This window comes from Catharus ustulatus, chromosome 24 (genome assembly GCF_009819885.2).
Source record: "Catharus ustulatus isolate bCatUst1 chromosome 24, bCatUst1.pri.v2, whole genome shotgun sequence".
In the NCBI taxonomy this organism is placed as follows: Eukaryota; Metazoa; Chordata; class Aves; order Passeriformes; family Turdidae; genus Catharus; species Catharus ustulatus.
The window spans coordinates 8087721-8109454 of record NC_046244.1 but is presented as its reverse complement, the minus strand read 5'-3'; the positions used below and the strand labels follow the sequence as shown (position 1 = coordinate 8109454).

At 42.5% G+C, this 21734-nt stretch overlaps 1 protein-coding gene across 1 annotated transcript in view; it reads right to left on the bottom strand.

Moving 5' to 3' along the window:
• The window catches only part of PEX14 (peroxisomal biogenesis factor 14), a 70173-nt gene that overhangs the window by 27532 nt on the left and 20907 nt on the right, over positions 1 to 21734 (bottom strand). The window contains exon 3 of the mRNA XM_033079335.1: positions 9214 to 9298. Coding sequence (XP_032935226.1) covers positions 9214 to 9298 — 85 coding nt within the window. The remainder of the gene's footprint in view (positions 1 to 9213; positions 9299 to 21734) is intronic.

The window sequence follows — 21734 nt, the reverse complement described above, 5'->3', positions numbered from 1 at the left end:
TAAACATGTATTTTATATCCTGAGTTTAACAGCTGCATTCTCCTGGTTACTTGAAGAGCAGGAGTAATGATATTCTGATATTCTTCCCCGTACCTTTGAGCTACAATCTTTTAAACACTACATAAAAAACACCAGCTGGGGGATGCTGTAGAAGGGTTCCAGGCTGATGCTGCAGAGGCCAGTCTGCCCCTCATTTATGTAGAAGATGTCTGTTGATTTTATTGAATAAAACCAGCTTAACCTCTTCCACCAACCCTCAAAGCAGCTGGGGCTGGAATGGTGGATAAACATGAAAGTGCTTTAAGTAACTTTACTGAAAATTCTGTACCTCAGTACATCACACTGACAGTATGGCACAGGGTTGTATTTATAGATCTATGGCTGGCAGTTAGAATTTTCTCAGATCTAACTGTTATATACATCTGCCTCAGAGTCCCCACCTAAAATTCCTCTGTTTCCCACTAAAATGTGGAGTTTGCAAACTGTTTCAAGAATGTAAAGGTCTAATGAAGAAAAAAAAAAGTTATCAGAAGTGCTTTAAATTAATCTTATAATCTTGCCATTGCATAAAGGGTGTCACAAGCTTAGTCAACTAATATTTGTAGAGTACTCTGAAGATGCAAAGTGGCATAGAAATACGGGATATAGGTGTGTTAAATTCCTGAGCATGCTACAAAACAGTTTTTTCTCAAGTGAATTCAGGAAGGAGGCTGTAGGTGGCCAAAGCCCAGAGAGTTTCATGGTTAGTTATTATTGAAGGAGAGCATGTAACACAGAACTACAAGTAATACAACTGTTAGTGGATTTTACATTTCACATTGGATAGCAATTAGAAAAAATCCAGAAGCAATGTGTAGGTACTTCCAAGTCAAAATAAATTCTTACCTAAGGCCACAACACTTCTAAAAAAATATCCATATTACACCTGTCCTCAGCTTTATTTATTATGTTTCATGCTTTTTATGCTTTATTTATTATGTCCTCTAAATGTGAAATGCTTATTTATTTGTTCCTTGGTAGTTGGCTCACAATCAGCCAGCCAGCCATGCAGGGATATTGCCCATCTTCATTCTCTGGTATGGATATCCACTGGTGTCTCTAAAGGATGGAATCTTAAAAGGTGAGGCAAGGCACAGACAAAGACAAATTTAATTTTATCATCGTAAAAAGGGACATTTCCACATGGGCAGCAAGGACATGAATATCATGTGTATGCAGGGGTGGGGGGATTATAAACGCATTTTTGGCGAAATTCAATAAAGCTGATTCCACTGCATAAGGTCAGCAATTTACTTTTAAAAAATGATATGATTGCAACTTTTAATATAACCCATGTATTTGCTGCAAGATGCTCTAGAAGATTGTGTAATGTAACCACCTGACCTCTCCACAGGAGCAGAGATCACCCCATTTACCCTTTATTGTCTTGCTAAAAGCAATGCACATTTGCACGGTATGACAAAGTCAACAGCTTTTACTTCAGAGCGCCTCAGGTTTCATGAGAATGAATTCTCTGCTCTGCTCCTGGGGAACTGGAGTCACCTGGACTAGGCTGTAGGAGAAAGAACAGCAAGGAATGAACCAAAAACTGAATTGACCTCTTAGTTAAGTTAAAATGATTGCACTCCTGACTAAAATTAAGAGGGAACAGTGTGCAACAGAAAAGCAAACTGTACGATTTCATGATCACAGGAACCCCAGACATAATTTTAAACAGAACAGAAATGTTTTCTAAGAGATCCTAGAGAATTATCTCATACAAGAACTTATTTTATCTTTCCTAGCAGGAAAGTATCATTAGGTCTGAAATGGATTTCAGCAGAAGACCACAGATTATCCTAACTACACTCCTTGTTTTAGCCTCAAGAGGGAAGGCTGTCTCTCTAGACTTAGAACACTTGGTTCATTCTCAGAGCAGGTCAGAAGCTGAATTCACTTGCTCTGGGAAGACTGGGGAAACCCTGGGCTGGACAACCATGAAAAACAAATTCCGTCTGTCACAGAAATATTTTTATACAAACGTACATGGATTTCTTCAACCATCTCAAGGTGAATCTTTCTTCAAAGGTCAAAGCTGCAGGGCTGGATTAGGATTGCACGCAATCTGCCTGAGCCTTGACATTCTGACATTCTAAAGTTTGCAAGCTTTCCCCTCCCATACACAGCTGATGGAAGTAAACTCTTAATCTCTCTGTAAGTGTGGCTTTTACTGCAGTACCTTCAAAAATCACACACAGCAGCACCAAGAACTCTGAAACAAGCATATCAGAGCAGTTTATGAACATAGCTAACATAAATCTTACTGAGTCAATAAGGCAAAAGTGGTAATTAACCCCATTTTACAGATGGGCAAGCTGCAAACAAGAAATTTTCCCAAAGCCAAGGAAGCAGTCATGTCTCAGCTCCCCCATGCCTGCTCTTAGACTGTAACTACAGAAGTGACTTTCTCTTGGGCTTGGCATTTACTTTCACTCAAAAACATAAATAAATAATTAAATTTACAAGTCAGACTTAGGGGCTGGATCATTTTGGCCCATCACTAAGGTTAACAATTTCAGGCCTTGGAATGCAACTGACTATTTTAGCATTATCTTATAGGATAGGCTTCAATTCGCTCTGCTGTAATCACATTGTTTTTTCAGTACTGCCAGGAATGGAAACATTACTTTGTCAGTAAACAAGGCAGATATGACTCAAAATACACTCAATGAGCAATAGGAGTTAATTTTGCAAAGCCATTTTTAACGGCTCTTTTACATTACACAGTTACTGTCAGATAGCCAAGTGGAGAGACATCATTAAACCCATGACATTCCAATTATTTCTTAAAATTAAGCTTACAAACAGCATTTTGTAGCATGCACAACTGCCTAGGCATCAAACCAGTCTTTTCCAATTTATCAATAATTTTCAAGCCAAGAAAGGATTGGCTTCCTTTGTGCACTGCATCACATGGGCAGTTTTGTCTAACCTGGCCTCAGAGCGGTTTCTGCCCTCTCATAAACCATTAGTGACTGGGACAAGAGTCAGGGACAGCAATAAACTGATCTCTCCCTGTGTACAGGGACTAAACTGACTAGTTTTTCCAAACTTCCTTTCAAATCTTGAGGAGTGACAGTGAAGGGTTTATTCAACTATATTCTTACCAAAACCCTTCCAACTCCAAAGAAGCACCATGCCTGACTCCAGGATGTCCTGAGGCTGAGCGGTTTACCACATTTTGTTAGCACTACTGTGCATCCCTCGTCACCAAAGAAGCCAAGAAAATCCATAAAGTTCATGACAAGTTCAGACATCACAAACAGTGGTAAAATTGATGAGGGGAAAGGAGTCAGCATGATGAATAGGCTGGCACGGAACAGCCGGTGACAGATCTGCATACGAAAGAGTGGCAGGACAGGAAGACATCTCCTTCTCAGCAGATGGATAGAGACTCTCAATCATTTTCAGGAAGAAAAAAGAAGGCAACTAATACAAAACACAGAAAGGTGGAACTAATTTCTGGATCATGAGCATATCTATTCTTCTGCATTATGACACTCCAGGAGTGGAAATCTGTATGTTGAACATTATCAGCACTGGGCAAACACAGCAGAGTGCCACAAATGGATGTGATCACCACTAACGCTGATTTAGATAGGAACTGGTGTGAGCTTGTTAGCAATGAAGGCTTTCATTCTCTCACTCTTCATTCTTAAGTTCCCTAATAAGCTCTTTGGGAGACAAGCACATTTCCCCATTTATGCAGGGCTGTGTACAGCCAAAGCTTGGATGGGAGGCACCTAAAGGACAAACTGGGGGTATGACAGGTGTAGGACACATATTTCTTTAACCTAGCAAAATACTGTAAGGCACATTAGCTGTCTTGCACAGTCATAAACAGAGGCCCAACCATCTTTAGTAATTAAATATCCCATAGTGCTCCTCAAGAATCTTAGTAAATTTTTTACTCAGTAATTACATTCTCTATCCCTAAAGCTCCCTCTGCAAGATCACTTAGATAAAGTATTCTTCATTTCCTCTCCTAAAAAATCACAAAGTGATGTTGAGCAGCTGCTGTCCTCTACCTCAGAGGTGGATGCTCTTTAGGTGGGAAGCACAGTGAGATCTAAATCACACCATGATTCTGATAATGACAGATAACCCTATAAACACCATCGAACATGCTCCATGCAACTAGCTGCAAAGTTTCTATAGTTAATGGGTACAATGTGCTCCAAATCCTGAAATAAAAAGCATCCTGAAAATGCAGAAATGCGCTGTTCCATTCAACCTCTACAGTCATTTCTGAATGTCTACACAAGATGTTAGACTCACTTTATGCTGCTTGAACACCTGCTGCAAACTTCTTAAACAATCAGAAAGCACCTCCCGCTTCTACCTACGCTAGTGAACTTTCTCACTGGGTGTTTATTTGTACTAGAAATTAAACACTAAGCATGTTCCTGCAATAAATTTTTGCTACTGGCATCTGAATTTCAGGTCTTGCTTGTAGCTTTGCAAGTGCAAGCGACGAGGTCTGTGCAGGCATTGGTGTGAGCAGCTAGACAACAAGTTACCTGAGCTGCAAGTACAAAACAGGACAAGCCTCACTCCCACAATCAATTCTGCAATTGTGCTGTGTCTGGCTGGGATACAGCACTGGGTTTTAGTGTTTAGTAGCTAGTGTGGGGCTACGTGTTGGTTGTGCTGGAAACAGTGAACAGATTAGATCTGTTCCGGTGGCCAGCAGGGGACAGGTGACCCAACTGCTCATCCATTTCCAGCCTCCTCACGGCTGGAGGAAGTGCAAAAAGCCTCGGCTCTGTGTGTTAGCACTGCTCAGACACAGCCAAAACACCCCTGCACTACCAACACTGTCTTCAGCACAAATCCACCACAGCCCACACGAGCCACTACAGAGAAGCCAACAGCAGCACAGCAGTGAAATAAAGCCCTTACTCCTTTTCTTCGCCATCTCTCAAATCCGTATCCTGGCAGGAAGTCTGAAGAGAAGGACAACTCACCAAGCATTCCTTGAGCAGTCAACAGTAATGGTCTAATCCCACATTTGTGTATCAAGGTTTGGAGAGCCAGAGCAGTTTGGCCTCGATAGATATTTTGACACCACAGGTTACTAACTCTATTTTTCCGGCTGAGTTGGCACTGGACTCTATTGGCTTTCATTGTATTTTCTTCTCAAGAAAAGCCTTTGCAAAAACTGTTTGAGCTTCACTGAGACATGTTAAAGAATTAATTACAAAGTAAAGCTGAAGGAGAAAATTAATTTTGGAAACACAAGAGGTTACTTTTCTTTTCCTCCCTTTTCTGAAGTGGGGGAGGAAAGGCAGTTATTTTCATCTTCATGCTGGGGGCAGGAGCTGGGAGCTGTCCAGTCGATAACCTGGCCATCAGAAACAAGGTTTGTAATTAAAAGGTCAGTGACCTGGAAAGCTGGGGCCTCACTCTCAGAGCTTCTCAGTAATGACGGCACTATTAAATTAAGACTGTTATGAAATCAATGCTAAAAAAGCTTTCATGGTAACGAGATTCCATTCAAGGACATGCAAACTGCCTCATGAAATGGACTTAAATTATAAAAAAAGAAGAGTAATAAAAGAGGGTTTAAATTGAAATCTGCTGAGGAATTTGCTTTTTTTTAAGCCCTCCAGCAGCGGGCTGTGCCCCCTTCCCTCAGGTCCTGAAGGTGATTCACTTGGGTTTCTTTGACAAAGGGGAAAAGGCAGGTTCAACTTCTAAGAATGCAGACAACAGAAAAAGGAAGAAAATTAAGCCAGTTTCTACTGGAGATTCTGGGGCTGACAACATTTGTTTCCAGGGATCAAGTGCCTTTGAGCTCTGACTGGGAAGGGCATGTGGAATTAAATAATTTTTCATCTCTTCAGAAATCACCATAGTCTGGCATCTTGACACTGGAAAAAATTTCTGGAACACTGATGCACTGCGGAAAACCTTCTGAGTGGACATTTTCCCAACATAACTCAACAATTGTACATTAACTTGCTCTAATGCACCTCTGTTCTTCCATCACTATTATTTCTGAGCTCCTCATATGCTTTCATCAGTTTCCACAATCCCACTCTGGAAAGGCATTACCGTAGTCATTTTACAGATGAAGAGACCAAGCAAGTAAGAAAACAGCTCTTCATCCAAGATGACACAACAAGTCTGTAACTTAGCAGTTTTCCCCTCCTCTGCCCCAAAAACCCAGCACCCTGAAAACAGACTGTATAGTGCATGTATAGTGCATTTCCACCCCCTTTCTCTGTCTTGCCAGAACGCAAGAGATTCAGAGCACACAAAATTAACAAGCCACATGAGTTACCGGATGGGTAACTGAGCAGTGCAGGACATCTGAGGCACAACAGTTAAATGACAGACACATTTCCACAAGGGTTTAAGCCCCACATGCTGTCTAATTACTCCCAAGGCGCCGCTGATTCTGTGGCATGTCATCAGCAGAATCAGCGAGTTGGACAAAAAACAAACAGCATCTTTTTTTCCTTTCTTTTCTTTCAGATACTCTGAGGGGAAACAGCTGTTTTTCCCTTCATCTGAAGAAGTTCATGATAAAAAGGAGGAAATGTCATAAATTACACAAAATGCCAGTGTAAGCTTCAAAGAAAATGATAAATGATTCTAATAACTTCATGTTTCTCATTAATGCCTCTGTATATGGGAGTTTAAAAGTGCTTAAGACAACAGAGAAATCTCATCTGACTTTTGAAAGCCCTTTTACAAATCCAGGATACCCTCACTCTCCCAACTGTCATCAACACTGTATCACCCCATGTGCCAGAGAGAGCAGTTCAGCCCCACCTGAACCGCACAGAACCAGGAACGCCTGATTTCAGCCTCTACGACTGCTGTCTCACCAAACCCAGTCCAGTGATAATCCTGCAGAAACTTTCATTTCTCGTCTCGCTGAAATGTACTAAGCCAAATCCAGCTCCTATACTAAAAGGAAATAAAATTTGATCAGCCCTTTTGAGGAAGGAGATGCTTAGAGAAAAAGAAGAAAATATTGTAATTCTAGGCAGAACCACCTCTGTGAGCCTCAGAAACAAAATTTCTTAACCCAAGTCAGGCTTGCAGGACCTTTTTCAACTGGCAGTAAGGACTTTTCTACCAGACAGCCTCATCTGGGGATAAACATTCCACTGGGATGACAGGGACTGTACATCAGAGAACTGGGGGAACAGCCCACCAAACCCTGTAGCCCCTCATCCACTCAGGACTGAACCAGCCATGACATCTGCGTTCCTAGACTGGCTCTATCTGCCAGACCACACAGGCACCACAACACTGAACACAGGCCACCTTCCACATGGACACAGCACCAGCGACTGCTGGGCACAGGCGCTACTGGACCCCACTCCTTCCTATCTCCTATGGTTAAGTTTAGAAAAAAAAAACAATTAGCACAGAGGGAAGGAGTGCTAATTAACAATCAGGAACAAACAAACAGTTCTACCAAACCATTTCTGCTCTTTAGTAATTATTAGCCAAGCAATTCATAAGAAGTATTAGTCCGGCCACAGTTTCTCTGTGCCTCCATCTCCCCACCCTTCCTCTTCTCCCAGTCAGGGATTTATTAAAATTAAACAGATTAGATGGAGCTCCTGATACGAAAAACTGTTCAGCAAAGCCTGCGGTGGGGAAGTGCAGAGCAAACACCAGAGACATTTGTCTCTAAATTGCTCTAAATACCTTCTGCAAATGAAATTCTAACCCAGCTGTGTTGAGAGAGAAAATGAGGACTAACTGGTCATTGTCAGCACAGAAGAAGATCAGGCAGTTATAATATTGCACGATATACTGGGGGCTAAGGATCTCTCGGCAACAATAGATTTTGTATCAGGTTACCCTGGGTAATCAGCACAGCTTTTAGGCTCAGCTTTCCCTTGCTTCATTGCTTCCATGATAGAGTTGAAATCCCCAAGCTTTTATGATTAATTACTCCCCGTAGGTCCACATATTTCAAGGAAAAACTCATGGCGCACAGCGACCAACAGGCTCCAAATTTTAATGTCATCCTGATGGCAGGGCAGGGCAGGAACATACCTATGTGACTGGAATGTCCTCTGAACTGGCACCAGGACAAGCGAGAGGATCACACTGCAAATGACGTGCCCGTGAACCACTTGTCATGACATCACTGCCAAAGCACAAGGCTGCCATTCCCTCCTAGGTCAGCTGCTATCCAAGATGAGCACAGCGCTGCGTACACTTGAACTCTCCATCTCATGACTTCAGGTCTCAGGCATCTCAACAAGCATTTGTAACTCCAAACAGAAAAACACGTATTTCATAGGCTTCCCTACTTTTCAAAGCTCAAGATCTTTAGCTCCAGAATTTGATGTACCCTGAAGTACTTATGACTTCAATGTATATGTGGGTCACTCCCTTCTGAAGTTTGGAATTTGTATTTTCAGTATCATTTCAACACCTTACAGTGCTCCACAATGCACGTATTAACTTCAAGTAAAAACCCTCATTATTTATATCTTGTGGTAAGCAATTTGATCCCAGGACTGTAGCAAAATATGGAGTGAACATCACCTGGAATGCACTGCAAGTTGTGGAATAAAAACTTTCAAAACGAAATAGGAACAAAAGATAGTTCCACCATGAGTCAGAAAGTAAAATAAATTCTCTGTAGGCAATGACCAAAGTATGCTGCACCTCACTAAGATGATATAGGATTTGTCAGGATCTGTCTTCTATCCCTAGTATAGGAAAGGGCTAAACTCAGTCAGTAGTTTACCATTTCAGCCTGAAAGTCAGGTTGACCCCAAGCTTGACCTTAACCTGACCTTGTTGACTTTTACCAAGTTCTTTGCCTCTCTCTGGCTCTCTTTGGAAACATTTGACCTTTTCACCCAGAGACTGGCCATTCTAAAGCCAGTGTCAGTAAGGTTTGAACTGACCAGCTAGTCCACAGCTCTGAACCATCCTCACTGCAGAAAAGATCTGATAACAGTTAACCCAGAAATTTCCCATGTGTCTTTTGTATTCTACAATTCCACATCTGGTACAAATATTGCACTAGTCAGTTGGGAAGAAAAGAGACTGATATTTCTTATAAACCTCAGATCTTCTTTTGAGACAGACTAATTGCTTTGTCCGTAACATCTAATATTCCACAGCAATACTTCACACTAATTCCAGGTCCCTCATTATCACTGAGATCACAACCTAAGGAGTTCATACCTTTCTTCTTCAGGAATGCTCTTCTGGTTGCAAGAGGACTTTGGCGCACCCGTGGATTCTGTAAAAATTTCACTGCTGTCACAATCTGGGGAGGGTAGGAGGATTGGAGAAAAAGAAGAGACAAAAGATGCAAGTTAGGTATGGTCAAATCCCTGTTTTGTATCAGGCATTGTGTACTGTGAGGTAAGACAACACACCCATCACACAGAGATAACACCAACGTTCAGAAATGGTTCAACAAGTATCAGAGCTTGTGTTTAACTCCAGACAGCACAATTATTGTATTACAATTATTGTATTTCAACCTAGAAGTTTCTTGTCTAATTACTTTGGGAGCAGCTCTATCTGTACAAAAAACTCCTTTAAGATTATTAGGTGTTTGTTATTTATATTGTGATCTTCTTACCTAAGTTGGCTCCTACAGCTAAAGCCAACCTTGAGTCAATGCATGTGATCTGTAACAGTTGGTTTATTGTAAGAATGCTTCATTTCTATCTGACTTAAAGCTCCCTGCAGATTCTAAGAGATTAAGGCCTTTTCTGCCATCATTGTAATTTATTGAAAGCAATAAATAAACCTCAGCTTCTCAAGACTAGAGAAAAAGCGACTTCACATGTTTTGGATCACATAACAACAATCAAAAAAGTCACTTTGAATGACACAAATGGGTAGGCAAGTAGTTAAATTTATATTCCACACCAGCAAAAGCCCAGATTACTTTTGTCTACAAACTGACTTCTACATCCTTCTTTAAGGTGACAGAGAACTTATTACAAGCAAAGGGTAAAGTCTGGGAGAATATTCAATGGCATCAACAACAGCACTAGATTTTCACATTTCCATTTAGTGCCAGTGAAAGGTATTTGATTTTTTTCTTCATATGGTAGTTCCATTTTCCACATACTTCCCTATATTGTTACACATGTTATTACATGTTACTGCACCAGTGATTCCCTCCATTTTTATACAAAATCATCTGTTCCAATTGTGGCATCATGAGGAATAATGTGCTAACAGCACATCAATGTGAACTAGTGGAAGAGATTACTTCCCTTCTCTAGAGCTAAAATTAACCATCCTAATATGCTAGACCCATGTTATTCAGGTATTTTAGAGCTTATCTTAGAATACAGTTTCTGGAATTCAGAATTCAGATTTTCTCCAAAAGGTTTCCAAAACTTTGACAGCAGAAAAAGAAGGGAAAATAAAGCATCACTCCTGAAATCACTAAGTTTCACTTTGTGTTTGAATCAAATGCTTGGAATATGCATTTCTGGTCAGAGAGCAAAGTTCTGATGGGTTTAATGGCACTTTCAATGTACTCCTCAGTGCATTCCATCAATGTTTTTTTCTTTTAAATTGCATCTCTTATTTCTTTAAATACATTAATCAGGCTAGTGTAGGCAAAACGGATCCATTGGACAATGCAATAAACATGAATTATCATCTATCCAACATGCATAATGGCTTAAAAATACATAATAGCAGGTGTAGTTTAAATGATTAGTTATTACACCTGTGGTGGGTCTGATTCAATTGGGGAAAATCATCTTTAATAGGTTAAAAGGTTTAGATCACCAGGCTTCCCTTAAAGTGGCTGTAGAGAGGGTATGATGGAGTACGCTGTCATTACTAATTCATTTAAGAAAAACATGGGGGATACAGCAAAGAACAGCATAAACGAGCGAATCCAATTTAAACATCAGGTAAAGCAGAAAACACCTTTTAAAAAAGCATGATAAATGAATTTGGAATAGAGATGAAATTGACATATTTATTTTAACGGGAATTTGACAAAGTCCCAGCACACTTCAAAGTTGGGAGGATAAAATGAATGGGGTATTTTTAATTCTTTTCATTTTCTTGTTTTCCTGCATTTTGTCCTCAAGTTCCATTCAGTAATTCTGAACCACAAAACAGCAGAGCAAAACACCCCACATAAAGTACACTTTGGCTTCATTTATGTGCACTTGATCTGTCTGCAGCTGAAATGCAGGTGACAGGCAAATCGCAGATTTAAACTGTGCTGATATTGCTGTGCCAGATGCAGAAATATAAAGCGAATAACCTTAAGATAATATGCTGAATAAGAAAGATGCCCAAATGAGCAGCCCGACAGACACGTGAACATATCAAAGCCACTCTCCTTCTAACAATAATTACTTGTTTGTGTCTTCAGACACTCCTTAACACTCCCCCCCACATTTAGTGAGATAGACACGAACAGCCTGCACACTTGCAGTTCTGCAAGCTCTTATATTTAATTATCAATTTTTAAGTATTACAAAATCCGTGAGAAATAAGCAGTATTTTTCAGTGTGCTATTTCAATCACAACCATGTGAACATTTCATTGATTCTAACCCTTTATTAAAGCTTATTTTTGCCGTATAAAAATGTAAACATTTCAGTAGTAAATTTCAGTCCAAAATAAACTTCTATTTTATCTCTCCCCTGCATTACTTCCTCCATTATTCACAGCCTTTTTAATCTTAAAACAAAATGAAATTGCAAGCAACAACAAACTCCACAAAAAGAATCCTGGACATGTATTCCTCCCTCTGGTAACCCCACGTTTCTCATACTGTGCTTGCATTTACCCCTGAACATTCCTATAGGCTGAGACAAAATGTCTTCATTTTTATAATTAATCTTGTATACATGAGCAACTTACGAAGCAATTTTGGCCACGTCAAAATGCCAATATTTTCAACAAACATACACAAGAATTTCCCTACCTTCTATGGATCATTTTCTTTGCACAAACAAGAGCAACTGCACTCCATAATTTAAACAGAAAAAGGAGGAGGAAGATGAGAAGACTTGCAGTCCTGTGTACAGCCAAAAAAATCATGTGGCAAATAGCACTCTGACTCAGCTGCTAACATTGTTCCATACTATTTCTGTAGCATTTGTAACACTTCTCCAAATTTTTATGGTATTAAGACACTGCCAAATAATGAGCACTGTATCACTGTGCTGATTCTTAGATTGCCAGCACGCACTGCCGAGCACACTGCCTTTATCTCATGGATCAGGTGCATACTTGTTTTAAAGAAAAAGAGTGTATTTGGTTTTTAAAAGCCAGTCAGTCCCACAAACTTGCTTTCCCACCACCACCTCTCCTGCAGTGACAGGATCCACAGAAACATCTTTCTGACTGGGTGGAGATGGGTGGAATCCTGCAGCAGGTCCTATCCTGCAGTTTGATTTTCCAACCAAAAGATCAATGTCACTATTCATAGACTGCATTTGCAACTGGATAAATGACATAAATTCAGGCCAAATACTCTGCTTCAGTGTCAAAGATAGAAAATAAAGACAGAAACTTTATTGCAGATGCTATGGGAGAGCAGAGGACTGACAAAATTCTGGGCCAAAGCACAGCACTTGGACATTAACTTAGCAGCGAAGGTCCTGCAATCCTCATTTCCCTACCTTTTGTGTTAATGGGGAAGTTAAAGACAGCCTTATTTCTTATTGTGCTCAAATCTGCAGGGTTTCCAATAAAGCAATCTAAGCTACTTTATCAGTTATTTGCATTAAAAAAAATTAACCATGAAATTTAAAATACCGTGGCAAATGCCTATTTTCTATCAACTCAAAAAAAAAAAATTAACAGAAATGTAAAAGTTCCTCACCAATAAAAGTTACACAGGATTTGGTAAGAGAGTTCCATGTGGGAAACAGACTCAAAAGCCACCGGGAGCGCAGCCTGTAAGAGCTCTAACAGATTTCCTAATACTGGGAACCCTCTGTAGGTTATTACTAAACAGCATTTGTTGATAGACCGAGACTTTGAGATGACCTGTGATGTAAAGGTTGGGTTTGAATTATACGTTGCAAGGGATGGTATTTTGTCTTTCTGAGTGGATCTGTATCTGTTTAAAAGCAACACTTCTTTTCATTAAGCAGAGGCGGCCCAGGCCATGAACTATGCACAGACAGTTTACATTACATGTGCGGAAGCAATCAACACTGGCAATATACATGACGTATGTAAAAGAAGTTGGAATTAATTTTTTTTCCAGTGTATTAAAAAATAATAATATGGCAGTATCAACAAACACTCAACCTATTTCAGCCAGAGCAGAAGGCCACAGCTATAGGGCAAATGGAACTGATCAATATATTAGCCTACAGCAACACCCCCTCAGTGTACGGCTGTATGTTTGCAAGGCTCGGAAGATTAAATTGTCTGTGAAAGGTTTCTGCACTCCTACTCTAAAGGAGATACCCAGAATCCTGTTAACAAGCATCAGGCTGAAGCCAACTTACGTTTTAACAAGGGCTGACTTAAAAGCCTGGCACAACAGTGAACAAGAAAGCCCCTCACAACTGAAATGCTGTGTTTTAGTAAGAAATCAGTGCCCTGCCAGGACTAACTTGACAAATATGGTTATCGGTGGCACACGGAAATAGTTGCAAAGCAGCTGTTAATCAGGGAAACACATCATAGAACGCTGATGCCAGCACTCGGGAAAAATGCAAGGGGCTAATTATGAAGCCGTATATCTCAGTAAGGAGGCAGCGCTCGCGCGTCCCACCGCGCTCCCGCCCGGCTGGCTGGGACAGTGCGCCAGCAGCGCTGCTCCTGCAGGACAGAGACAGGCCTGTGCTGCTGGGGACCTGCACCCCAGCTCTGTGAAACCCCAGCTCTGTGAAACCCCAGCTCTGTGAAATCCCAGCTCTGTGAAACCCCTGTGCTGCTGGGGACCTGCACCCCAGCTCTGTGAAACCCCTGTGCTGCTGGGGACCTGCACCCCAGCTCTGTGAAACCCCAGCTCTGTGAAACCCCTGTGCCACCTCTGTGCCACACTGCCAGCAGCGCTGCTCCTGCAGGACAGAGACAGCCCTGTGCTGCTGGGGACCTGAACCCCAGCTCTGTGAAACCCCTGTGCTGCTGGGGGCCTGAACCCCAGCTCTGTGAAACCCCTGTGCCACCCCTGTGCCACACCGCCAGCACTGCTGCTCCTCCAGGACAGGCCCTGTCCCAGCTCAGGGACCTGCACCCCAGCTCTGTGAAATCCCAGCTCTGTGAAATCCCAGCTCTGTGCCACCTCTGTGCCACACCGCCAGCACTGCTGCTCCTGCAGGACAGAGACAGCCCTGTGCTGCTGGAGGTCTGAACCCCAGCTCTGTGAAACCCCTGGAATTACTTTGGTTGACACCTAAAAACTGACAAAGTTTGGCAGATCTCAAAGTTTGATGGAGAAAAGTTTAAAAATGGTGCAACAACAATGGCAAAGCCCTCATGTAAAACAGTGAGGGGAAAAATACAATTGAGAGCAAGATTCACGGGAGGGAGAAAAGCAAGATTCATGGGAACAAAGGCAAGGAAGAAACACACTTTGAGCCATTTCTGAGATGAAGAACCTGGAACTAAGAGAATACAGAATAGCAGCCCCAAGAAAAGAAAAAAGCAAAACACCAAACAAACAAACATAGACCAAAAAAAGGCCACACACACACAAAAAAGGCCACCAAAAAAACAACCGAGAAAAAGTAAAAAAGAAAAAAAAAAGCCAAAACAAAAAAACCCCACAACATCAAAAATAATACAAGACCAAAGAGGGGAAATCCTAGGTGCTCATAACTTGGACTTTGAGCGACACTAACTGAGTGGCACCCACATGGAGGGTGAGGAACCGGGTCCTGGCTGTGTCCCTGTCGTGGGCACTGCTCAACCTGAACAAAACAAGGGTCAGGGGGGACCCGTCTACTCTCTACAACTCTGTCAGGAGGTTATAGCAGGTGGGATTTGGGCTCCTCTCCCAGAAAACAGGTGACAGGACAAGAGGACACAGTATTAAGCTGCATCTGGGGAGGCTCAGGTTGGACACCAGGAAGAATTTGTTCACAGGGTGATTCGACATTGGAAGGGGCTGCGGTGGAGTCACGGTGCCTGAAGGCGGTCAGGGAAAGCCCGGCCGGGCACTCAGTGCTCTGGTCTAGCTGCCAGGGCGGTGCTGGTGCCAGGCTGGGCTCCGAGGGCCCCGAGGTCTCTCCCGGACGGGCCCGGAGGTCTCGGAGGTCTCTCCCTGCCGTCCCCGCGGTCTCTCCCGGCGGGGTCCGGAGGTCTCGCAGGTCTCGGAGGTCTCTCGGTGCCGTCCCCGCGGTCTCTCCCGGCCGGGCCCGGAGGTCTCGGAGGTCTCTCGGTGCCGTCCCCGCGGTCTCTCCCGGCCGGGCCCGGAGGTCTCGGAGGTCTCTCGGTGCCGTCCCCGCGGTCCCTCCCGGCCGGCCCGTGAGGGCGAGGCCCCCCGGCCCCCGGCCCCTCACGGCGGACCCCGCGCGCCCCCTGGCGGCGCAGCCGCCGCCCCGCTCCCGCCGTCAGAGCCCCAAATTAAGTGTTTTCACTCAGTGGAAATGAAATGTTTTGCAAGATGAAACAGAAAGAAAATTGAGGTTTTAGGTAATTACTAGTTGGCATTTACATATCACAGGCTGGTTCAACACCTATTCATTTTCCTCTTTTATTTTCAATTTTTTAAAATTGCTCATTAAAACGAACACATGACAGGGACGGGGGAAAAAATTGCTCTTCCTCTTTTTCCTGAGGACTACAAAATCCAGATCTACTTTAAATACATTTATCTATAATTATCACATACAAAAAAGCCTTCCTTAATTTACATGAATAGGGTGACCAAAAAAAAAAAATTTAAAAAAAAAAAAAATTCTGAAAGGCAGGAAGAAGCGCATGTGAGCTGTCGGAGTGTTGTGCCTGGGAGAGCAGGCCGCGCTGGGGCCGCTGCCGGGCCCGTCCCATCCACCAGCCCAGCTCAGCTCAGCTCAGCCCAGCTCAGTTAAACTCAGCTCAGCTCAGCTCTCCCGTCCCTTCTGTGCTCCCATTACACTCCACACAGCCCCAGCTTTCCACCCCTTTGTCCAGGAGCTGCTCCGCACTTCCTCCAGCTGCTCCTCAAGGCGCGACCTTTGCACCTCCCTCATTGACACAGAACAAGCCTTTCCTCACATAACCCCCGTGCTCGCAGGGATCCTGCTCTGCAGCTCCTTTCACACTCACAGGCTCGCTGCATTCTCCACTCAGATTCCCTTTGTTCAATTAAATACATCTATCCCATGCCGAGCCCTTAATTTTCCAGCACCATTCAGCTTTTTTTAAATTTTAACCTTGTGAAAGTCTCATTTAACCCCACAACGCATTTTAGGATACAATTTGTATGAAAAATGCTATATAAAATAAAGTTTTATTGTGTCATATGTTAAGGACATAAAACATCCCAGATAGAAGTGTACAGGAGCTGACATGATAGACTAATATATTTTAAGGTCTATTGTGTAAATATGTATTTAGGGAATTCTAAAGCATGGTATTATTGACCCAAGTCTCTCTTAAAACACATTGATATATGGAGTAAAAACCCTTATGAAAAGTAGCAACTTCATCTGTGTAGTAGTCACCTTTCAAAGTGAAATATCTGTCATCTTCAGTTTTTTATAATTCGATGGAGAACACAGTGGACATCTTGACTAAATCCCTGTCTTTTTAAGAGGAGTAACATTCAAGCTAAACTTACATGCATAAACCTAAAAAGATCCAGAAACTTACAAGTACATTAAAAGAAATGTACAATAACTATTTTTATTTGCAGAGAAAATGTGCTAGATACATATTTTTTTAGTTCAGAAGTACACCTACAAATGAGACTTCATAACATCAGGCTTAACACAATAAAAACTGTTACAGGGAAGTGATAAATGCTGGAAAAACATCTTATAAGAAATACGAGCAGAAGAGCAAACTAAATGTATTAAACTGATAATGTAGCCATAATAAATTTAACCAGTGAGGAGCATGAACCTTTTTTCTAGAGTTCAAACATTTTAACTTTTTATTGAAATCATCTCACTTTCGGAGGGACAATACTTTGAAAATCTCTGCCTAATGTGAAGTTGAAGCTGCCTGTAATGCCCAGAACCACCAAAGAAGGAATTGCAGCGAGATGAGCAGGGTGGGGTGTGGGGGGACAGCAATGATTTGAGGTTGTGTTTACAGAGAACAGCAGCGAGGGCAGAGCTGAGCGCCGGGATCCCGAGGGTAAGAGAGGGACTAACGCAGGGCGAGGATAAAACTGGGACTAACTGCAGAGCTGAGGATAAAACTGGGACTAACTGCAGAGCTGAGTCCCACCGAGGATAAAACAGGGACTAACGCAGAGCTGAGGATAAGACAGGGACTAACTGCAGAGCTGAGTCCTGCTGAGGATAAAACAGGGACTAACACAGAGCTGAGGATAAGACAGGGACTAACTGCAGAGCTGAGTCCTGCTGAGGATAAGACTGGGACTAACTGCAGAGCTGAGTCCCGCCAAGGATAAAACAGGGACTAACGTAGAGCTGAGTCCTGCTGAGGATAAGACTGGGACTAACGCAGAGCTGAGTCCTGCCAAGGATAAAACAGGGACTAACGTAGAGCTGAGGATAAGACTGGGACTAACTGCAGGGCTGAGCCTCAGCCGTAGGTGCGGGAGCTGCTCCCCTCTGGGACAGCCGTGACAAGGTCACCAAACCCCACAGGACCTAAGAGAGATGCCAGACAGGTCGAAGCTTAGGAAAGAGAAGTGGCTTTTCAGAACTTTCCATGACAGCTCCCCATTTCCACAAGTTGCTTCTCCCTTCTTACAGGAGGGAGCTCAGGGATCGCTGGGTGTGCTGTAAAATTAAAGCTGTTTGAGCTCAGTCACTCCAAAGGAATGTGGTAACCTGGTGTCCAAGGTGCTCACTACAGCACAACCAGGACCAGTCCCCGGCTCCACAACTGAAAAAAATCCATTATCCAGCCCCAGGGGAGGAGATGACAGCACCTCCAACTCTCACCTTCCTCCCTCTAACCCTGCTGCCATTCCTGCAGCTTTCAAAGAAATCCCTTTTACCCCGTTCCCATGTGTGGAATGTAAAAACCAATGAAACTGTAATTTATTACATTTTCATTCTTCTAACTGCAGGGCAGACAAGGACTGCAGGATGCTCATTCATGTTAGGGAGCTGGAGAATGATGTGAGGACAGAAGTCTGTGTCACACCTAACAATTGTGCCTGAGTACTTAAAACCACTATTGAATGGGAGACTCCAGAAGGCTGAATCAAGCAGAGATGCACCAGAACAGGAGCACTGTTCACACCTACCCAGATCCTTCTAATTCCACAGTCAACAGCCAAGGGACTGGACAAAGCCAGTAATACAAAGGTTTAGATTCAGTCCAAGAGGATCAAAAGTAGAACCCATCTGTAGAAGAAGCTATGAAGATGTTTTAGACTGAAAAGACTCAAATAACAAGAAAAAACATCAAGTTACTATTCCTCAAACCTCCTATTTCAAGAACCCCATTTCACAGGATTTTTAAATAATAGGGAATGTAGATTAGAGAATGAATGTTTTCCTTTCAGCAAGCCCCAAACAATTAGGGCTGAAGTCAGAGGGCTGAGGTGATGTTAGGACAAGGAAGATCTGAATGAGAATAAATACAGTAGATTCTGGAGGAAACTATCTGGATCACCAGAATCTAACAAACAAAAGATTTCATGTTGAAAACATTAAAGAAGCTGGAAATTGTGACAGGTGCACAATAAATCATGCAAACCACAGCAGCTGGGAAGAAACAGCAAAATGAGGACTCAAAACACTGGAAGACCTTTTTGCAAATTTATTTTTTACTTAGAGATCTCTGGGACAAGAATGATCTTTTTCCTCTGCATTTGCACAGTTCCTGGTGCTGGTCTGCAACTCGCCTCCTCGACATTTATTGCAACACAAATAATCATAAAGACTGAGCAGACCATGCACTTTGTTCCTGCTGTTAATTGCCCCATTAAGGGAAAAACGAAGTAAGGGGCAAGAAGCCTGATTGGCCAGAGCTGCCCCGTCTGTGGGGACTGCCAGTGGAATAATTTTATAGATTCAAAAGCAGCTGCGTCCCTTGTCTTTGTCCAGTTCTCAGCAGAGCAGAGCCCAGATCACACAATTCCTCCTGCAATCCAGCAGCCTCCATGACCAGCCTCAAAAGCAACTGAGTTTCCTTGTCAATTCTTATGTTGCTTCCTCTATAACAGGGGTGAAACGCAGTAAAATGGCAAACATGAGGAACATTTCCATGGTAGCTGTCCAGACCATAAATATTCTGCAAACAATGGGCCCACTTCATTTTCCCCTGGGGTCAATCTAGCATTGTTCACGGATGTTACATTCACTGCTTAAAGAAACAAAGCAAAGAAGTGTCAGGACAAATCCAGGATGCTGCTCAACCTATGCAGCACTGTGTGTACCAAAAAACTGCACGTGCCAAAAAATCCAGCGTACTGGTCACCTAGTCTTCTTTCTCAAAACACCTGATAAATCCCACCATGCTAAACTGACTTAAAACATCCAGGAGAATTTAATTCTACAGAGAATTAAACTGTGAGCTTGTCCCAAATTCCTACATAGAAATTTGGGTCCAGAGCAGGAAGGCCTGAAAAATCAGAGATGGTTCAAAACAGCACTTCTAGTGGGTTTTATTTTTCTTAAACCTTGGCACAGCCAGCATATGTCAGGGACTATTATAATTATGCTCTTTATGTGCTGAAAAATTAATAAACAATTACTCACTTCAGGAAAAAAAAAAAAAAGCAGCCATTTCCTTGACAAATGCTGCAGAAAGCATCAACAATCTCTCTGAAATCTGGGTCCACAGCAGGGAATTAACACCCAGGGAAGAACGGCCACTGCTGCTACAGAATGGAAGGACTGGAGACCCAAGGCTGTAATGCAGTTTTCTCAGGAGTCTGCACCTGATCCAAAGGAGCTACAAAGCATTTTTATATCTTTGTAACAGAAAAAAAAAAGTACATTTAGTCTTTAATGCTGCTTTGGCTCAAGTACAGGTCGGTCAATCGATTTCTATCAAGCCACAACGTCCAAAATTTGGTGTTTGAAATGCACTAGTTTCAATCCCTCCAGGGCCAAAAAGGGCTTCTCACTGCCTTCGTGGCTGGAAAACCTCTGCTGTGGCAGGAAGTCAAGCTCACCTTCCCAGGAAACCATGAAAAAGATAAAAAATACACTTTCCTGAACAAATGAATGAGACAGCAAACATCTGGGACCTTGATAAATTCTTGCAGAAATTTATTTACAGCCTAAATTTTGACTAAAATCTGCCATTCAGTAAGTTCTTCCCTAAAATACTGGCAAGTACTATATTAACTTCCTTGAGAATCCACAGGGAACTCTGGCGCACTTGCACTGAAAGGCTTCCAATATTCTCTAAAAAATTAAATAAGCTAAATAAATCCCGCATATCCCTTTTTAAGCAGACCCACAGTACACGGTCTTCTCCCCACCTTAAATCAATGGTAACCCAATTCAAATGCCTTAGAGCTCTGTCTGAGAACTAGTGGAGAGATCAACGCTTTTTATCTTAAGGATTATGGATCACTCCCTGGGTGACTAACACACCCAGCAGCCCATTAGAACCACCACAAAGGGCAGCTGCTCCTCCTCCCACCCCGACTTGAGAAAGCAGCATATAAAACTTCACCCCTTGCAGTTCTTCGCCTGCCTGCCTTGTTTCATACTCTAAACACACCAAGATTTATTAACCTTTACAGTAAAAACAAATAAAATGATGATGAAGTAAAAACACAGTGATGTAAGGGCTGCAGCTAGCACCGTTTATCTGTGGAAATCCAATTAGTGCTCAAGTGGCAGAGATACCTGGAAAAGTGCTCACAATCGAATCAAAAAAAGATACAAAAACATTAACCTGATGGCTAAAAACTCCACATTTAAACATTTAAAGTAATAAGGGTGCTTTTATTGAGTATTTTCTATATTTCATTAGGTCCCAAATTGACGAGGAACCCCAGAGATGCATTTCCTGGGCTTTTGGATCCTTAGACCAAACCCTTGACTTTACTGCTGGTGTTGTACAACACAAAGAGTGTTTCTTGCTAGAACAGCAAACTTCTTTCTGCAGGAGAAGCTACAGCAACAACTGCACATCCAGGAAATGCTGGAAAGCCTATGAGGATGTTCTTTGATCTGAGACATTCATTCTGTACTCACCGTGGTGTGAGCAGAAATGCTGCTGTTGTTTGAATTATTTCTGCACGTAAGAATATCTGGATTTCCCTGTACAGCTGTGCTTACCAGAAACTCTTCTCTCAAAGCCATGGCCCTGTTCCTTGGCTGGAAAGGGACCACACTGAAGGCAGGGCTGCTGCAAAGACAAGCACCCACTGCACACCTTGCTGGGCTCCAAAAGGAGATGGGAATAAATAAATGGATGAGTCAAGTCAAGCAGCAGGGCCCTCAGATTAGGTCTGATTACAGGACTTACAGAAAAAGCAGCCAGCACAACATCCCTGCTGTGCCCTCTGAACACTGTGACTCTGCTTTCTGCCAGCATTAAATTCACTTAAATTTATTAAACGAGGAATCAGGAGAGAGTCACTGTCAATGAAGAGAAGAGCAAACTTTTGAGTAACAAGCTCTCTAAAAGCACAGAACAGGAGACAATAATAT